The following is a 16,363-nucleotide window of genomic DNA, read 5'->3' on the forward strand; positions in this document are numbered from 1 at the left end:
GAACTATCCCTTTACTGTAAGTCCTATATACTCCATCATACGATAAACAGCGAAAATATCCAGTCCACAAACTCACAACGCGTCACGTCGTAATGGCTTGTGAAACTTTTTTTTATTGCTGTTTTCCTATTTTCCCTTCTCATTCTCATCACCGTAGTGAGCTGACCTCTACCTGAAAGTAGCGTCCTCCTGAGGACATCGCAGGACAAATTCAGTCACTGCCAGACACGTTTATAGTGTCGGGGGAATACGTCAGAGGGATTTCGTGACGAATAAATCAACCTGCATTCTTCGTTGAAATGCCCCCTTTGTACAGTACGCAGTACGCACATGCCACTTGCTACCATTCGCTCTCTTCTCTCTGATGTAAGGCCCTCCCTGTGCGAGTTGGGACGCCACGTTTTTTTATATACCTGCCCTTATACGTTATTAACAAGTCCTTTTATTTCACTCTAAAAGTCGAGACATATTTTGGCAGCCGCTCCGCCGCTCCCCTTATGGCGTACGACGAGGTCTCTGGCGTTATTGGGGACGTCCGGAATGTGACAGACGTGCAGTAAATGCCTTGGACATGTATGTACTGTTACAGGGGACCGGCTTCTCCTTAAACATCAGAGCACCACGTGGCGGTCGAGGTACATACAGTGCAGCTCGTTCTACGTTTTTAGAGGTCTGGGTGATGATGATGATGATGGCGGGACAATGGCTTCCCCCGCTTGACGCACTATTATAGTACATGCACCATGCTATGGTTGTGTCATCTGTGCACCTGTGAGAGAGGGAACACACACACACACACACACACACACACACACACACACACACACACACACACACACACACACACACACACACACACACACACACACACACACACACACACACACACACACACACACAGTCACACACACACACACACACACACACATGGGGGGAAAGAGGCCTGCAGGGCGGGGGCAGCACTTGTGAAATTTATTTGGGTATCGCATCGTTTTACGCCGGTTGCTATGGGATTTACAGGTCGGAGTGGAATGCGTCCCTATGAAAGGCACTTTGATCTCTCCACCAGGTTGGCTCTTTTTATTACCCCGGTCCTGTACGGAGCAGGGGCAACTTTTATAAGGTTGTGAGGTACCCCCCCGCCCCCCACCCCCCACCCCCCTCTGTCAACCGCGGCCTCCCAAAAAATCATAAAAATGTGAGACGTCAGTGAAAGTGACTATATACTAGGCACCGGTTGAATCCAACGACAGCTTGACCGCTTTTAATTCCCGCCCGAGTACCTGAATGGTTGTGATCGTAAGGTTTTATTCGATATTCTTTGTTCTCGCTATATAGACCCTTTAATTGGACCAGCATTGAGGCAAAAAGTCAGCCTGATTGGACAGACCATTCTATTCTATTTCACAAATCCTCAACAAAAAGTAGGTCTGCAACTAGTGATTATTTCCTAGTGATTAATCTATTGATTACTTTCGATGTATGTAAATAATGTAAAGCAGGTTTAAAAAAATCTATATATGACATTTTTACACGGTAAAAATTCAAATAGATTTTTGGTGGCGCAAAAATAGCGACAATAGCTGCTCAAATTCACAACTTGTTGACTTCTCCAAGTCCATGTTCAGGACTATGATATGATGATATATTGATGCTACAGTATGTATTAACCTGGCTGTTGTACTGTGTTGTGTTCTCCAGAGGCGGAGGTTACTCCAGGAGCTGGGAGACCAGAAGATCCCCTTCCTGAGACCCTCAGAGCGTGGCTTCCAGCAGCTTGTGAGTCTTGCAGGCTTTGTGCACCAGTCCACATTCATTTGTTTTTTTATGTCAACTTTCTTATTGTTAAAGATTTTGACCACTTAAAGGACGACTTCACCGATTTTCAACCGATCTTCATATAATTGGTCCTCACTAATACTCATGATAAAATGGTACCATTCTTTTCTACTTGGTCTGTGTCTCATAGGAGGGCTGTGGACAGTCCAGAAACCCGTCTACCAGTGACATCATCGTTAGGCATGATTTTTTTTTCCAACAAGATTTCACATTTTTATTTAGATTTTTATTAACACGAGAACAATGGCTTCTTTTATTGCATTGCAACTTTCCAGGAATAGAAAGCCTGCAGTTTCTATTAGCTTGGATTCCCCATTGATGATGTCACTGGTAGACGGGACTCTGAACTGTCCACAGCCCTCCTCTGAGACACAGACCGAGTAGAAAAAAATGGTACCATTTTATCATGAGTATTAGTGAGGACCAATTATATGAAGATAGGTTGAAAATCGGTGAAGTCGTCCTTTAAGCCCTATTTACGGTACTTAGTTGACCAGGGTCTCCCAGGGGTCTAGAATTGGTACCCTAATTTTTTCCCCTCTACACCAAATCTCCGATCTACAAGCTCACAACGCGCTGTGACGTTTTGCGAGCTTGTAGATCAGCATTTTTTGCTGAATGTTCGCCTATTTTTTTTGTGTGGCTTTTTCTGTCTTTATTTGATAGTATACAGTAGACTGACAGGAAATGGGGAGAGAGAGATTTTAGTTTAGTTTAGTTTAGTTTAGTTTACTTTAGTTTAGTTATTTTAGTTTATTTCGATCCACATCAACAATTACGCAAAACATACCACACTATGATCCAATAATTCATGTTGATTGATGGAAAAGGCATAGGCTGAAGCTCAAAGCTTATTTATGCCTATCCTTCCTACATGTTGATTTAACTTAGTTACATCATAAGATGGGGAGTGACACGCAGCAAAGTTCGTCGGGATCGGGATTCGAAGCCTAGGTGCCCGGACCGCTACGCCAGCCGTCCGGGCCAGAATGTTCGCCTGTTATGACATGCCTAGAATAGGGATGTTGGGGTTCATGTGGTTAAACCAAACAACACATCGCTGATAAAAAGTTTAAATATGGAGATACGAGCGACGATATGAAGTTTCATGGCCTTGTGTTTGTGACTTGATAATGATACAGTGAATTGAGTCATTGTGGCCACAGTGACATAATTGTAAACACACAGACAGCCCTTGTTACAATAGTTTCGCTGTTGCTTTGTGGCTCAAGTCAAAATGCATGAACTGTAAACAACAAATGTTTTACACCGCTGTGTCGGATAAATGCATCTGAGCACAGACCACAAGGATCGCCACGAGGACAAAGATTCAATTCATTACAAATTCTGCTCCTCTCTCTAGAAATGTGGGGCTCCTTTGTTGTGACCGTTATCAAACAATAGCACTTTTATAGAGCCGGACCGATGCCAGATATGTGGGTTTGATGCCGAGGTCCTAGACCACCGATTACTGATGTTTTGAGTGATATTCTGTGAAATAAAGAAAAAAAGAAGAAGACACATTTTTATCAATTTGAAAAACTTTGATTTGATCAAAGTTTCTATTTGAGAACTTTGATTTATAAGCAAACTAATTAATTGAGTTGTGAGCTAGTTGATAATGCAATTTATTACGAAACTTTTTGAAAACTTGAAAATCTAATAATGACAAAAAAAAAGGCCTACAATGTCATGCCCAAAATAGGGGAGGCAGGAAAGTGGTTACAAATCTGGATTTGGGACACATTGGCTGCACAATTGCCGACACTGATATCGTCCAAAAAGTCAAATAACAGCCAATATAATCGACCAAACCGATATATCGGTCGGGGCTCTAACGCAGTTATTCCACAGAATCTGAAAGCTCAGGAAGTCATGATGTGTCAGTGGTGTAAAGTAACTAAGCACATTTAGTCAAGTGCTGTACTTAAGTACAATTTTGAGATAGTTTTACTTTACTGGAATATTTCATGGGTCGGCCATAGCTGAGTGGTTAGTGAGCCCGCCTAGGGAGCCAGAGGCCCTGGTTGCCCCAGGTACGATTTCAGGCCAGGCCAGCAAATGTGTCGATGAAATGAAATTTGTCCCTGAGCAAGACTCTTAACCCCTAATTGCTCACAGGCCCTCATTGGAAACAAGACCGCAAGGACTTTCATGAACGGACCTGTTAAAGGAATTATCCTTATCCTTAGTCTATACTTTTACTTCTACTCCACTACATCTCAGAGGCAAATATTGTACTTTTACTCCACTACAATCATTTGAAAACTTTAGTTACTTTACATATATTAATTATTACATTATAAAAACATACATTAACCACTTTAGCCCTATTTTATACATAAGCTATTTGTAAATAGCCTATCTACAAGCTCACAACTCGTCGCATTGCGACGCGTTGTGCGCTTGTACATCTGCTATTTTCAAACATTTTAGTACTTTTACTTTTAGTACTTTAAGTACATTTTGATATCAATACTTTTGTACATTTACAGAAGTAAATTTTTAATTCCGGACTTTTACTTGTAACAGAGTACTTCTACATTGCAGTAGGCCTATTGATACTTTTACTTAAAGGTAGGGTAAGTGATATTTTTTGGTTAAAACAAAAAGTATTTTGTTAAAAGGTTAAAGCACTATATTCTGATAGTAATCATTGCTATAGAGTGTTTGTTCAGTAACAGGAGTCTCCATGTCTCTCCAGCTCTTTAATAAACAGAAAATAAATTTTCCGGTAGGTGTCAAAATCTCAGCCAATCAGGAGAAAGTACCCATTTTTAAGCTTCATTTTTATAGTGTTCCAGTTCCAATTTTGTCTGCTCATTTCTTAGTGTCATCACTTCCAATTTCACTTGTTTAATCTATAACCTGATTGAGTTATCTATTCTGATTGGATAAAATTGGAAATGAAACTGAAACTGAAACGAAAAAGCATTTTCTGTTTTATAAAGAGCTGGAGAGACAAGGAGACTCCTTTTACTGAACAAACACTCTATAGCAATGAGTACTATCAGAATATAGAGCTATTTAACACTTATTTTAACCAAAGCAAATCACTTACCCTACCTTTAAGTAAAACATTTGAGTGCTTTTTCCACCACTGTGTGTGATAATAATGTGATAATTCTTTTGCCCTCCCCAGTGGGACTCCAGTTATTCGGGGCTGGTGCTGAGGCCGTCCTGCTCGCTGCCCGTGGAGCTCCATGGCCGCGTGCAGGCCGCTCTCCTCACGCTGCGGCGGAAGGGCTGCATGCTGCGGGACCTGGTGCGCGTGCGCGACCGAGACGTCTTCACCGCCGTGTCGCGGGCCCTCCTGGGCGACCCGGGCCACACCTACCGCTACCTGGACACCCGGCTCTTCGCCATCCCCTGGCACAGCGGCGAGGAGGTCGTCGGGGTCAAAGGTCAGAGCAGTGTTGATTTCGTCAACTAAAACTATGACGAAAAATGTTGGTTGACTACCTTTTTTCACTGACCAAAACTAAATAAAAACTAAGCTATGATGACTAAAACTATGACTAAATATATTGACAATTTCTTCAACAAATACAACCTAGACTAACATGTTAGGGAGGGACGAGTGGAGAAGAGATCCAGTAGAACTAAGACAAGTCATCATGGGTTCGCGCGGGTGTCACAGACCGAAAATAGCTGATCTACAAGCTCAGCTTGTAGATTCAGCTATTTTCGGGCATGCAGCTAAGTGAAAATCTGACATTTCGATGCCATCACGGCCCGCCCCAAAAAATCTTTAATCGACCAAATGAACTGTAGTTTTAGTCGACTAAAATCGTATGATATTTAGTCGACTAAAACTAGACTAAAAGTAAAACATTTCAGATAAATAAAATATGAGTATATATTTTTTCAAAAGACTATGACTAAAACTAAATCAAAATCTGCTCTCAAAATCAACACCATAGGTCAGAGCTGCTGCGACTCGGACCTGAGGGCCGCCTGCAAAGCCTTGTGGGAGCTCAACAGCTTCTTCTGCTCCGACGTGTCTCAGAGGAAGGAGGTGGGGGGCGGCGGGGGGCCGTCGCAGTGCAGCATCAAGGCCGCCGGGCAGACCGGGGAGGCCAAGCAGAGCGAGGAGGGCGACGCAGAGTCGAAACACAGCGACGACTCCAAGCACAGCGACGGAGGCGGCGGGGGCGACTCGGGGGAGTCCAGGCCGAGCGAGGAGGAGGAGGAGGGGGACGCGGAGTCCAAGCACAGCGAGGAGTGGGACGTGGAGTCCAGGCACAGCGGCGAGGAGGGCTGCTCCGGCGGGTCCAAGCAGGAAGGGGCCGGGGAGTGGGGGGACGCCAAGTCCAAACACAGCAGCAGCGAGGAGGGGGATTCCTCCGCCTCGTCCCTGCTGCCCGGGTAGGCCTGTCACAGTTGTTACGTAATCGTCCAATGGCAATTATTTGAGATGATCGCAATAGTTTTTTTGCATAATCGTCATAATCGTTTCCATGTTGAAAATGTTTCACACATTTTCAAATATTCAAAAATCAGAAATAGCAGATCTACAAGCTTACAACGCGTCACGAAGTGATGCGTTGTAAGCTTGTAGATCTGCTATTTCAGATTTTTTTACATGTATAAAATGATTAAACTTGTCAATAATTTCTTTGTATATTTCAGCTATTTGTCATATCTGCCCTGTGCATTTTTGATTACGAAGCCTAAAGATCTTCATAATGTTCCAATGTTCAATGGCCAAACAACACAATTAAATCGTTAATCGCGATCATTTGAGTGACAATTAATCGTCAACTTCAATCTGTAATGGTGACAGCCCTCTGCCCAGGCAAAGCGATCCGGAGGCGGCTCGGCGCGGCGAGCGGAAGTGTTCCGGCGGCTGGAGGGCCGTCGGGGGCGGGGCCCAGGAGAAACCCGTGGCCGAACTGAAGCACAGCCTGTCCGGCTACCACATCCAGGACGAGGAGGAGGAGGAGGAGGAGGAGGAGCAGGCGGGGAGCACCGAGCGGCGGTGCGATGGCTCCCCCCGGTCCGGTTCCCCGCACGCGTGTACTACTACTACCGCCGGCCCCGCCCAGTTCAACGTCACCCTGCTGAACTACATGGATCCGGGCGCCATGAGCCAGCTCAAAGAGGAGCCGTACTACGGCATGGGCAAAATGGCCGTGGGCTGGCACCACGACGAGAACCTGGTGGAGCGCTCTCCGGTGGCGGTGTACAGCTACAGCTGCAACGATGACAAAGGTAAGTTCGATTGTTAAGACCACTTGAGGCTGCAATCTACAACTTTGTTGTACATTGCACAACAATGTCCTATCGCAGTGGTTCTCAAACGTTTTCATGTCAAGGACCCCCAAAAGGATATGTATTTGGCTGCGGACCGCCATCTCAAAAATATTTTGTGCCAGGGATTTTTCTAAAATAGCAGATCTACAAGCTCATAGATACCAGTGCCGCGCTATGAGCTTGTATATCTGCTACAGTATTTTTCAATAGCCAAAGTATAAAATATGGTTAAAGTGATTACGGTAAAATGATTGTGTCGCTAAATTAACACCATTTTCTGGGGACCCCCTGGCACCCCCCCATGGACCCCTGGGGGTTCCCGTACCCCACTTTGAGAACCAATGTCCTATCGAACCCACGTCCCCCACACGACTGCGAAAACGTCTACCACTGAGCTAAGAGAGCACTCTTGCTCGCTCAGGGGAGACATTACATTTTTTTTACCATTAGTGGTCCTACCCTAGCAGTGAGACCAAATACAACCAATGCAGGTTTATTCACCTCCCCAAAAGGTTATGCATTGATACGATGTGTCGTATGGCGAAAATAGACGGTCTACAAGCTCACAACGCGTTGCAACGCCTTGTGAGCTTGTAGATAGGCTGTTTTAGCTATTTTTTTGAAAACAATATAAAAATATATATATGTATATAATATAAATGTTTGCCTGCAATGACATCCCACAAGTAGGGACGCCAGTTTGAAATGGTTAATCAGTCAACAGTGGCCCAGTGACCTGGATTTAACACTCCTCCATCACACTAATACACCAGTACAGTATATCGCCCTCATGGTAACAGTTCAGTATCGCCCCCCATCATCCCCTCTGCAATCAAAGATACCAGTCAGTGTGTCTGCGTGATATTTCTGCTTCCAGTTATCGCAGATTACAGCAGCTGATGATGAGCCTTGTGCGTGCGTACGTATACGGTCCCCTCCAACGGCGCTACAGTATAGCTGCGCCGCTGCAGACACCGTGGCCTCCAGTGAGGCAGCCAGCAGATCCATGGGTGCTGATAGTGTCAGGGACATTATCAAATGTCATCGCGAGGCTTTGCCGCTGTCAGTCCTTATCGTTTCGCGGTGACATAGGGAGATGGCGAGACATTGAGGATTTGTGCTCTCGAACACACACTTCAATGGCTGTGCTTTGACAAACAAGACTTTATCTCTCCCTCGCCCCCCCCCCCCCACATCTCGACTAAATCATCTCAGAGAAATGATCAATGTGCAATTATCTGATATGGTATAATGAGTGTCTGCTTTGATAAGTGTTCCTAGGCTGTACTGTATGGGGGGGGGGGGGTGCAGGGATGCATTGTATCCTCATTATGGCGATGTTGGTCTGCTTTGAAGAGCAGATAGCAGCCGTTTTGCTGATTGAGTTGATATTGAAGTGACGGAGAGCTCCATGCTGCTCCCTGTATCAAAAAAAAAACTAAACTGACTTTTATGGAAGAAATACAAAGTTCTACCGTTAAAAACATCAGAATCGATGTGGCTTTCACTACACTTACCTGGGTCAGGATACATAGAATAAGGATCTATTGGTGCTCTTTTTCCAGAATTAAATTAAAGCTCATTCAGTACGTTTTATTTCTCTCTCGTCCGAACTACAATAAAGATGGTGGCGCGTCTAGTGTCCAGTCCGGTGCCCTGTACGCTTCAAATAACTTTATTGACATTGACAGTGTCATACCCAACACCAGGGTGAAAATGTATCCATGGACAAGTAGGGAGACCATCAAGGTAGAAGACCTACATCAGGTCCAAACGTTGGTTCTACTGTATATGAAGACATTTTTGCATCGTGGCTACGAGCAGTGCGGCCTCTTCCTTTCTTCAAAGTTACATTGATCTTAACATGCTCTACAGATTGATTAAAATAAAATTTAAATAGTTAAAATAAGTCCCGGATCGCAGCTTTAACACTGAGGAATTTACTGTGTATAACAATCCAGCGGTATACAATCAAGTAGATCCTCGCATCCCCAGAGGCCCTTGTGGCAGGGTTTCCCCTCTTGAAAACGTTTCTTTAAACAGAACCACCTGCTTCTCCAAGGTCTGCTTAGATGATTTTGTTCTGACCCGCTTCACCTTTGGCCCCCGCGCGAACGTGGTCTTCAAACAATGCGGTGCAACAGCTTTTGCGGTCGGACCGAGAGAGAGAGAGCGCATGCAGCTGCTGTCTTCTTTGTACCGCCGTTAGTGACCCCCCCACACAGCTTCAAACATCAGAAAAAAGCCCTGACCAGATCACTGCACTCAGCTCTATCTATCCCCCATGGTGCATTACCTCCTTCCCCAATGCACACTTCACTGCGGCGGGCCCTTGCTGGGCTCTGAGGACTCCCAGAGCCATGCTAATGGAATTGTTACCGTGAGGAATGATGCGCTTTTTACAAGAGAGGCCTGTGTTTTTTACGTCGTCCCTGGGCGGATAGAGGAATTTTTTTTCCCATCGTAACATGATTGAGCTGTTGGACCGTAACACATAAAGTGTTGATTTATACTTAGTTGTGCGGCCGGTGTCGCGCGATGGAAATGGCAGATGTACAAGCTCTACAACACGGAGACGGCACGGCGCACGGTGAACTTGCACATCTGCTGTTTTCCGGTGCGCGCGCCACGGCGCGCCGGCACAGTATAGAGTCAGGCGTAACACCTCTCTCAGACGCACCGTGCATGGTTAGATGTTTTGCACAACCACCTGCTTCCTTTGACACGCTTTTTTCATGTCCCGGCACCTTTCGCCTTGTTTATTTTACTCTTTCCCAGGCCTTGCACTGACTGTGTTCCAGGAGGTTTTATTTTTTTCCCAGCTGCCCCTTGGATCCAGCGGAATCTCGTGGCGGGCGGCTGGCTGAGTGTTTTCCGGCCATGAGGAGGATGATTCCTCCGCTGTTCCTGAGGCCTTGGGGAGGAGTGGTGTCATTAGCTTGGCTCTCAGAGCGAGCGCCGTGCCGGGCTGGAAATTAAGTTACTATTTATCCGTGCTCAGCTAAAGGAAAAGGCAGGCCGTGGGGCAAGAGAAGCGCCGGGAAGACTTTAGTATTGATCTAGCTTGAAGGGTTGTCGGCAGGCCCACGGCGAAGGAGGGATGGAGGGAGGGAGGGAGGGAGGGAGGGAGGACAGGTGGATTAGATAGAGCGAATGGCTTCAGAAAAGGGAATCGCTAAAGTCCAATAACACTCCCATTAACCCGTTAAGACCGGGGAACGCATCTGTGTAAACCACTTTATCCATGTTTTATACTTTGGGCTATTCAAAAATAGCAGATCTACAAGCTCATAGCGCGGCACCGAGTGCCGCGCTATGAGCTTGTAGATCTGCTATTTTTGAAAAATCTTGACCATTTGTGCAAATATTTGAATATATATATATTTTTTAAAGGGAATCTTTGCTTATATGGGGGTCCCTGGAATAAAATAGTTTGAGATGGGGGTCGGCGGCCAAATACATATTATTTTGGTTGTCATTGACATGAAAAAGTTATTTTCTGATATTTCCACTGATATTAAAGCAATGTACGGAACATTTGCCCAGAAGCTAAGATTTGAGTTGTTTGCTTTAAAAATATATACTATATATATTCAAAGATTTGCAAAAAAAATTCAAAAAAAATCAAACCTCTTCAAAAATAGCAGATCTACAAGCTCGTAGCGCGGCCCTCGGTGCCGCGCTACAAGCTTGTATATCTGCTATTTTTGAATGGCAAAATAAATCTAAAAACGGCACAGATTCTCTCCCGGGTCTAAACGGGTTAAAGAGAATCAGGGGCTTTTATCCAACTATATCCTGTTGCGTGGCGTTCATGATGGGATGAAGATCCGATAGGATTCCAGTGAAACATATCTCTCCACTGCCAAACGGTGCTGTAAAGTGATTCTTACATTCCAGGCAGGGACACTGGAATAATGTGTTTTTATGCATTTTATTTTCTTGGTGTCTGTGTCCTCCATAGCCCTGGCAGTGTGCTCACTGTGGAGGATGGGGTAATGTTGGCTCTAAAAAATGCAACTTTTATTCTTCTTGTTGTGCTTGAACAAGAACAACTTAAATGCTTGTAACTTAATGTTGCATAACCAGAGTCTGTTTATGTCCTTCCTTTGTATGTCAGTGTCATGGAGTCGGTTCACGTTCAGTTCAAAGTTCTTCTATTCGCTGGTCTGTTCTGTTGTATATTATTCTTAACTGTTGATGTTAGAGAAAATCCCCCTCCTGGCTCGGTGGAGTTTAATTTGAGTTGACCCCTAACTCTGTAATGTGTGCCTACAATGCCAAAGTTAGTGATCTAGTGTGATTGTGCAATTGTTAGTATTTATATTTTATCACGATTTCTTTTTTTACTGCTTTTGTTATTTTATTGCTATTTTATTACTGTTTCAATGGGCCGAAACACAATGTTTTTACTCTCTTATACTTGTGTAATGGGATGTAACAATAAAAACGTTGTTGAATCATGAATCTTGAATCTTGACGCTTGTGTGTCTGTGTCTGTGTGTGTGTGTGTGTGTGTGTGTGTGTGTGTGTGTGTGTGTGTGTGTGTGTGTGTGCGTGTGCGTGCGTGTGTGGGGGTGTGTGTGTGTGTGTGTGCGTGTGCGTGTGCGTGCGTGCGTGTGTGTCAGGCGACAACACTGGTGAGGGCTGCAGCAGTGAGAAGGCCTGCTGGAGGCTGGGCCTGAAGGTGGCCTGGGACATCCACACCCCAGGACTGACGCTGCCACTGCAGTCTGGAGACTGCTACTACATGAGGGGTAATAGACACACACACACACACACACACACACACATGATATATACCGTATTTCTGTTGCGCGCTGGTGTTGTGCAATGGAAACCATCAAACAATTTTTCCTGTGAGGTCCTGTCTTATTTCTCAAATTCTACTATAGTTGTGAGAATATTTGGCCCTCACAAGTATAGTAATACACACACACACACACACACACACAGACACACACACACACACACACACACACACACACACACACACACACACACACACACACACACACACACATGCTGCTGACACACACAACCCACCGCTGTCTAGCCTCCCAGTCCAACTAGTTTATGACTCGATGTTTCAGTGTTTGTTTTACTCCGTCGTCCCAAACGACCCATACCAGCAGGATGTACTGCATCCTCTCTCTTCTCTCGCTCTCTCTCTCTCTCTCTCTCTCTCTCTCCCCCCCTCTCCCTCCCTCTTCGTGTCTCTCTCTCTCTCTCTCTCTCTCTCTCTCCGTCTCCCTCTCTCCTTCTCGTCTTGGTTCTCTCCTGGGGGAGCTTGGCTCTGCGCTGCAGCGGAACCTTTAAGGTTCCATGAACTTGTGTGTGCATTAGCCGCCCGAGGTTAAAGAAACCAAATGTTATTTTATGAAGTCCTGTGACCCGGAGGAGGAGGGGCCTGTGGGCCGGGCCGGGCCGCTGTCTGTCTCCGCTAGGAAAAGGAACGAGGCAGTGAGCCACGCTGGATGTAAATCACGCCTTAATGCTGATAGCTGCAGCAGATGTCTCCTCCCTTTCTCTGTCCCCCTGGTTCCTCCTCGGGGGGCCCCACTACGGACCTCCATAGCGGCGCTTAAACATCCCCGTCGTACCGTACGGTGTCAGGACACATCCACATCATCGCAGCGGTGGCCCGTGTTCAAAACGTTACCCCGGGTTAAGACCTCAGAAGATGGATGGGAGACGACGGGGCCATTTACTGTTTTATGGGTACATTGACGGCGATGGCACCGTCTCCACATAAATACTGGCAGACACACGCAGATTGTCACACGCTATTGGACTTGGATCTCACACGCCTCAGGCAGTAATAAATCACTTGCAATTTTTTTGTCGTTGGATTTTGCGATATCACTGATCTACACTTTTTATTTTGTGTGGCTTTTTTATGCCTTTATTGATAGGATTGGATAGTAGGCTGACAGGAAATGGGGAGGAGAGATGGGCGGTGACACAGCAAAGGCCGTCGGGATCGGGACTCGAACCCGCGACACGCTGTCAGGCTACTTTAGAGCCTATAGGTGCCTGGACTGCTGCGCCGGAAAAACTATATCTTTATCTAAAGCACAAAGAATAAGCATAGCAGCACGTTACTTCCGCTGTAGTCTCGCGTAGCCAGACAACTATTCCACAATCTCCGAATGCTATATAGAGTGTGGAACTACACCTCCCGAGAGAGGAAACTGGCACTTCCGTTCACGAGAATATATAATTAAAATATATTTGCATTTTATTCTTTAATTTCCATTTCTGCTAAGCAGCAAGCTAAATAAACTTGGATGATTTTTATTTATATTTAGGATGAATTTGCGCGACTGTAAAGACGAAACGGAAGTGGGGAGGAGGCTTCACATCCGGTTTATTTTAATCATGATCCGAGTCCCAGACTGTATGACCGGAAACATTTGAAAATTGTGGGAGGCAACTGTCTGGCCACTACATGCTGCTGAGGAAATCCATCATGACTCTACATGTTGTATGATTTCATCTCCGTCGGCTGGAAACCACATACGTCCAAAACCTTTACTTTTCAGGATTCTAATTGAAAAACTAGCAAAAGTAGCAAATTGAAGGGACACGTTTCAAGCTTGTGGATCTACTACTTTTGATACTTTTGTGTGACGCTATAGTATGATCAAGTAGGCTACAAATAGTTCAAATCGTTCAAATATGGAGATAAGAGGTTTCTGCCCGACAGCGACGATGTTCATGTTTACACTTGAAAAGCGGCTTTGCATCATGCTCCTTTGTGCCCTGTCCTCACCACAGGGTTCACCACAGTCCATCACTTGTCCTCTCGCTCTGACCCAGACCAGCCGCGGTCACTGTGTTTTCCACTCAATGTCTCATTCACTACAACAAGTCTGACCCAGAGAACGGAAGTCCAGAATTCTTTGATTGTCACGTCGCCCTTGTAGACATGAATCAGCCCACATTATAGGCATGTCACTAAGACCCAGACATAAGCATAAACAAACCCAATATGCCATGCTCCATATATGGGCACAAAGGGGACTCAGACAGACAGGTACAACGGGTACTCTGACAAAGCCCCCGACACTATATGACTCAGAGATATTGGTCGGATCGGCCTGAACCTCTAATATGGTCAAAATGTGCTAATGTTTGAGTGTGAACAGCTAATGTTACCTGCCCTGTTGACATATTTTAAACTCTTACCTTGGTTAACGAGCGTATCTGATTTTAGATGTCTGACCTTGTCAAAGTGCACCTCAATGGGTCTGTTGTGCTGCAACTCTACGGCTCTGATGGTGTTTACTACACAACAGAAGCTCCATGATTCAAAAATTGCTGTGAAAACATTGGCCCGTTGGAGTTGTCACCACTCTGTCTTTACAACACTCTGGTCTTGCCCCCCCCCCCCATTCGAAAACACCTGCTCATCAATCTTGACAGCGAACTGTTGTGACTAGGTGACACGTTGACATTTAGAAGACACAAGGTTTTAATCTCGCCGCAGCCATAACTGTATCTAGTCTTTTATCCAGAGAGGACGGTCCGAGGCTGACGCCTGTTTAGCTGCTTGAGATTTACAGCAGAAGACAGACAGTCACTTTGAGCGCAGCCACCATAATGGAGTGATGGGGAGGTTGTTGAGCAGGCCATCGTAATGGGACTGGAGTGTCGCGGATCAATGGGGATTTATGCTCCATTTAGTGAGTGTGCCCTTGAGAGACCAACTGCTGCTCTCCGATAGCACCCTGTGTACACACACACACACACGCACACACACACACACACGCACACACGCACACATACACAAACATTTAAACATCACCCACCCCTCAGACACTTTCTCGCAATGAATGCGTTTGCCCTCTTGGCCATTACGCACGCAGTCACAAGACACACAGCAGCCGTCAGCAACCCAGGCGTTTAAAAAGCACTGCGCGGTATTTCAGTGACGTTACGCATTGAGATAAGTCGTTTGTGGTATTTGTTTTTTGAAAAAAAGGAAAGGGAACAAAAGGCACACGGTTTGACCACGGACACCATCATTTCTTTTCAGCGCCATTTGTCACCAGCTGGCCCTTTGAACCGCTAATGTCTGAGCCGCTGGAGGCAAATTGAATCAGCGTTATTTCCACCCAAATGGAATTTGTGCGGTTAAAAAAGAACAATGCAAGTCTTGACACCGGGCCTGTACTGTAATCAGATTGCCCAGCTCCCAATGCACAGGGTGGGGGGTGGGGGCGGGTGCTAGAGAAAAAAGACTTGACCCAATATATTTAAAAGCCTGCTTCCCGGAAAAAAAAGGACAAGTGGCAGCAGGCGTAGGGGTTGAGAGAAAGATAAATATTTATTACAGTTATCGAGTTTGCCTCTCCAACCTCCCGGTCCCCGGCGAGACGTCAGACGTGGCAAGTAAAGCAGCAGATTGATGGAGATAATTTGTTATTGGATATAAACAGTTTTAAAGATGGTGAGTAATTCCGCCCAGAGACCTAATCCCTCACAATCTCATCAGTGGGTGAAGAAAAAAAAAAGAAAAAAACACCCCGGCAAGTTGTTTTGTTTGTGGCAGGTCTTTTTTTTTGGATGGGGAGGGTCCCCCCCCCCTCTCCTCTCCAAACAATAATATCCTCTTCCCAAATCATGGGGGCTGTTTGACTTTCAAATCACGGGCATTAGCCGGTGTTCTCTCGCTCAGGGCGGGTGTAAATATGCACATGTGCGGTGAATGACAGCTCTGTCACGACTAAATTAATTATTGGTGCGAGGCAAATAACAACAGAGCCGAGGAACATCTACGCACACAAAGAAACACATGTACCGATACACGGGGAAACGGCAGTGGGGATCTCCTCCGAAGCCCCCCCGTGGTATTGGACAAATGTTATGTTAGTATGCCGCTGCCATCTTGACAGATTGACTGAGATCTGTTGGTTTGGTAATTAAAATTGGAAGAGCGGGGACACGCTTCCTCGTCAGACAATAAGCAACAGGACTGGGGAATAATGGTGTTAAATGAACACACAGGATTTCACTGTGTAGCTACCATGTTGTTTACTCACTTGCTTTGTCTCCTCTCCTCTCCTCTCCTCTCCTCTCCTCTCCTCTCCTCTCCTCTCCTCTCCTCTCCTCTCCTCTCCTCTCCTCTCCTCTCCTCTCCTCTCCTCTCCTCTCCTCTCCAGATGACCTGAACAGGACTCATCAACATTGTGTTCTTGCCGGGGACACGGCTCGCTTCAGTTCCACACACCGAGTGGCCGAGGTGAGCAGCAGCAGCCACGGC

At 45.7% G+C, this 16,363-nt stretch overlaps 1 protein-coding gene across 2 annotated transcripts in view; it reads left to right on the plus strand.

The window, feature by feature from the left end:
- fto (FTO alpha-ketoglutarate dependent dioxygenase) overlaps window positions 1-16,363 on the plus strand; it is a 243,943-nt gene that overhangs the window by 40,829 nt on the left and 186,751 nt on the right. For both annotated transcript variants that reach the window (XM_080427366.1, XM_080427365.1), the window contains exons 2-7: window positions 1,702-1,779; window positions 4,982-5,243; window positions 5,763-6,207; window positions 6,626-7,053; window positions 11,724-11,852; window positions 16,263-16,342. In XM_080427366.1, the coding sequence (XP_080283492.1) occupies window positions 1,702-1,779; window positions 4,982-5,243; window positions 5,763-6,207; window positions 6,626-7,053; window positions 11,724-11,852; window positions 16,263-16,342 (1,422 nt within the window). The remainder of the gene's footprint in view (window positions 1-1,701; window positions 1,780-4,981; window positions 5,244-5,762; window positions 6,208-6,625; window positions 7,054-11,723; window positions 11,853-16,262; window positions 16,343-16,363) is intronic.

The sequence above is a fragment of the Gymnoscopelus braueri genome (assembly GCF_963280865.1).
Source record: "Gymnoscopelus braueri genome assembly, chromosome: 1".
Classification (NCBI taxonomy): Eukaryota; Metazoa; Chordata; class Actinopteri; order Myctophiformes; family Myctophidae; genus Gymnoscopelus; species Gymnoscopelus braueri.